A 3,733-nucleotide genomic window follows, 5' to 3' on the forward strand; every position below is an offset into this window, starting at 1 on the left:
GATATGATGAACAATACTTGTACATATAGTGGTAGTTCACAGGGAGGGGAAGCAGTGGATTCAAAATAAGGACACAAATTTTCTTCACATGGAAGGAAGGACTTTCATGGAATACAATTCAAGTCATTATTGCTCAACTGACTATTAATATTCATCAGAGAAATTGCATCTAGTGTTCTGGTCCAGTCTTGATCCTAGCTTCACAGCTGGTTCTGTTTGTGTGTTAAAATACTTTGCATACTTTTACCTATCGGAGAATTCTCAAACCTGAATTTAATGTCAACATAGCAGAATCACTTTTTTCCTTACCATTTATTTTTGGATACTTATGTAGTCCCATACTTAGGCGTGATAAAAGGGCAGACAACCAGTCAGCAGGCTGCAGGCTGAACCATAAAAGGGCAGACAACCAGTTAGCAGGTTGCAGGCTGCACCATAAAAGGGCCTGAATATGCCCTGAATAGGGTGTTTTAGACTAGGTTTCCTGTCACAGTTCTGGCTTAATATTTTACAAAAGCAGTAGAGTAGAGTTGGGATTTCATGCCAGCTGTACACTCTCTCATAAACTTGTCTAAGTAAGTGGAATTTGGAGTCACAATGACTCGCAACCTCTCTGGGGATTGCACAGTATCATTATGTACAGCTCTGAATGGCTGTCTTCATGTTAGTCTCTGTTATATATTTGTGAAAAGTTGTTGCAAAGGCATCCCCTTCTTCCTGGACTAAAACAAAATTATTTTGCTCATCTGCTCTTCAGGCCCTGGAGCAGGGGCCCTTTCTCTGGACTCCAGATGCCCTAGCTACTTCTTTGAGTGGTTTCATTTCAAGTTAGTCTAACTTTGTTGTATCATTTTTTTGGAATTACGAAGTGCTGCTGTTATGTGGACTGATATGGTTTGTTTTTTTAGCTGTCTGTGTGAGTCTTCCATCATGGACTGCTAAGATAATATGCGTGTTTTTATTTTTTTCTGTTTTAGCCAATCAAATTGATACATTTAATAGTTCCCTTTTACAAAATATGACTAAGTCTATGTCTGATATTTGATTCCTGTTGTCATAACTGTCCAGTTATTTGTGGCAGACACTTTCATCTGCTAGTTTATTCTCATTTTTCAACATTCTTTGAGGGTGACATTGATTGTGGTCGAATACTACTGGGTGTAGGTTTGATTGATGTATAAACTGACAATCAGCATGGCTCACACAAAAAAATATGTGTGAGGAATGAAACAAGTAAAAAAAAAAACGGATGAATAAGGTAGTGAAAAGCTTCAAAATCAGACACTGAAAATCATAAAACAAATGCCATGGTCAAGTCAGAAGCGATTAAGAAGTCTTCTTGGATGTCTGCCAATAGCAGATGGCCAAAATACAACTTTCAGCTAAAACAAGATAGATACATCTGAAAAGTCAATATGATTTTATTGTGGGGTTGGAAAAACCTCCATACTTCTCATGCAGGGCCAGTATGCACCCACCTACTTTATATAGTCACCTCTGAAGTCACTGCATATTTGTGTAAATAAGTAAAATACTCTAAAAGTTTCAGCACTAGCCATTATGTTTAGGCCAAAAACATAACAACCTGTTGGCCAACTATTGATACGAAGAAAGGGGGCACAGGTTGAGAGGAATAAGATGCAGGCAGTCAGAGCAGTTAAACCTGAAAGGAATGTGAACTTTTATAGGATTTGTTTACTCTCGCCCATGGTCCATTTTACTGCTGCTTTAAAGAAAAAAATTACTTATTAGGTTAAAGTACCAAGATCTAATGTTGTTAACAATTTGTCACAAAGTAGAGATACAGAGGCATCTAAGTAATCACACAGCATCAAAATAGAATGTTCTTCAAATTATGCCAGATACCGTAATAAAAAAAAATTCAAACAAAAATTTGTTTATCTGCATCCAGACATCTAAGTATTTATGACAACTATTTTCTTCATGTTTATATTCACAAACTAACTATAAAGAAACTAACTAAGCTGTTAAAATAGTAGAAGCACATCCATTTGTCTTATCAATCTGAATGCATAACAGTTATATTTTTTAAATAAACTCTGTTTTGTTGTTGTGTTATCTGCCACTCGGTGAAATTGCCACTGAAATGACGCAGATTTAGGGAGAGTTGCATTTGATCTGTTTTTCACAAATAAAATTGAAGGATCGGAGGCAGTTTTCATCATTCCATTCCAACTGACATGGAGGCCTGGTCCACAGGGCAGCACAATCTTCACCCATGTGATTATCACCCTTTGCATCATTAGGTTCATCTTTGCACCAAAATCTAAAAGAAAAGGAAAAACATAAACTGTCATAACTTCCATTAATGTACCATAAGAATGCCCAATAGCATTGTGATACATGAGCATAGAGCATACCAAGCTTAGTTGCAGGTTAATAGCTTGATGCATGGGAATCTGAACAAACTTGTCACTGCAATAAATTCAACATATACCACAAGGACTGACAGCAATCACTATATTTTATCACAAGTGATGTGTGGTATGATTGTATTTGCTTGATTTCATGATTCAAACTCTAATGTACAGGGGTAAAGGCCTTTGACTGAACTCCAATTAACTGATCATACATTAATTAAAAACAAGAGGCAATTATCCTCAACTATAAATATTAAATAATACACAGGTAGATAATGAAACCTTAGAACTAACAAAAAATATATAGGAATCTTAGTCACCATGACCTCTGTTGCCATTATATTACCCCAATCCATTGGTGGTTTTGCTGGCCACCTGTTTGAGTAGACATTTTCTTTCAAGTTCCCGCCCTCACCTATATTGTCCTACATAGCTGCACAATATGGGTCTTCGATCCGAAAGGGATACTGATACTTATTATTCTGCACATGCTCTTTTTCTCTGAGTGGCTGCTTGTGGTTGACAATATATATATATCGGTTGTATCTTCTGATGGAACCTGTTCCTTTGCCACACCTTCAGAATCTACTATCTGGATGTCTTCAAACTAAGTGTCTTTAAGGAGTCCCTAAAGAATTACTTTTCCGTCAAACCTTTAATCTCATTTAATGTTGTATTCATGTTAGCCTATTTTGTTATTTATTTTTAATTATCATTAGCCATATTCCACTTGCAGGATCCAGTGTATATATTTATTACCTTTCATTTTATCATTTGATATCTGGTTGGTTTTAATCTGTTGAAAACATTTCAATGCAAATGTGCTTATTAGTCACCTGTCATTGTCTTAGTGATGACTTCAACATAAACTATGAAACATGGCTGCAAAGCAGACATAATAGTCTGTCTGCTACAAATGACTGCTAACAGCATTTTCCAGTGGTAAATATTAAATGTTCTGGTACTGAGTACAAGTAAGGATGCAGTACCCTAGATTCTGGAAACACAGTCCGACAAGACGCTGCACTAAGACTGACAGCTTTCATAAAACAGGAATCACTTAGCACTGCCTTTTGCCCCAGCATAAATTGTTTCAGAATCTGAAGAGATAAGTCTCCCAGAAAATGTAATCATTTAGCTATGCATTAAAACAATATAAATTAAAACACCTATCTTCAAAAAGATCATTGCAATTGCATGTCTATATCATATTATCAAAGACGTAAAATGGTGAATGCTCAAAAGAGTGAAAATGCTGAAACTCAAACTCCATATTTTGGGGGGCTGTGCCCCCCACACACCTCACTATATATATATATTCCAAATCTGAGATCGCACTACAGTGAGGAAAG

At 36.4% G+C, this 3,733-nt stretch overlaps 1 protein-coding gene across 1 annotated transcript in view; it reads right to left on the reverse strand.

Moving 5' to 3' along the window:
- Positions 1–1,988: 1,988 nt before the first annotated feature.
- LOC122808708 (hepatic lectin-like) overlaps positions 1,989–3,733 on the reverse strand; it is a 634,431-nt gene continuing 632,686 nt past the window's right edge. The window contains exon 6 of the mRNA XM_044079696.1: positions 1,989–2,287. Within this exon, the coding sequence (XP_043935631.1) occupies positions 2,119–2,287 (169 nt within the window). The 3' untranslated portion in view covers positions 1,989–2,118. The remainder of the gene's footprint in view (positions 2,288–3,733) is intronic.

The sequence above is a fragment of the Protopterus annectens genome, chromosome 8.part0, assembly GCF_019279795.1.
Source record: "Protopterus annectens isolate FY-2018-M chromosome 8.part0, PAN1.0, whole genome shotgun sequence".
NCBI lineage: Eukaryota > Metazoa > Chordata > Ceratodontiformes > Protopteridae > Protopterus > Protopterus annectens.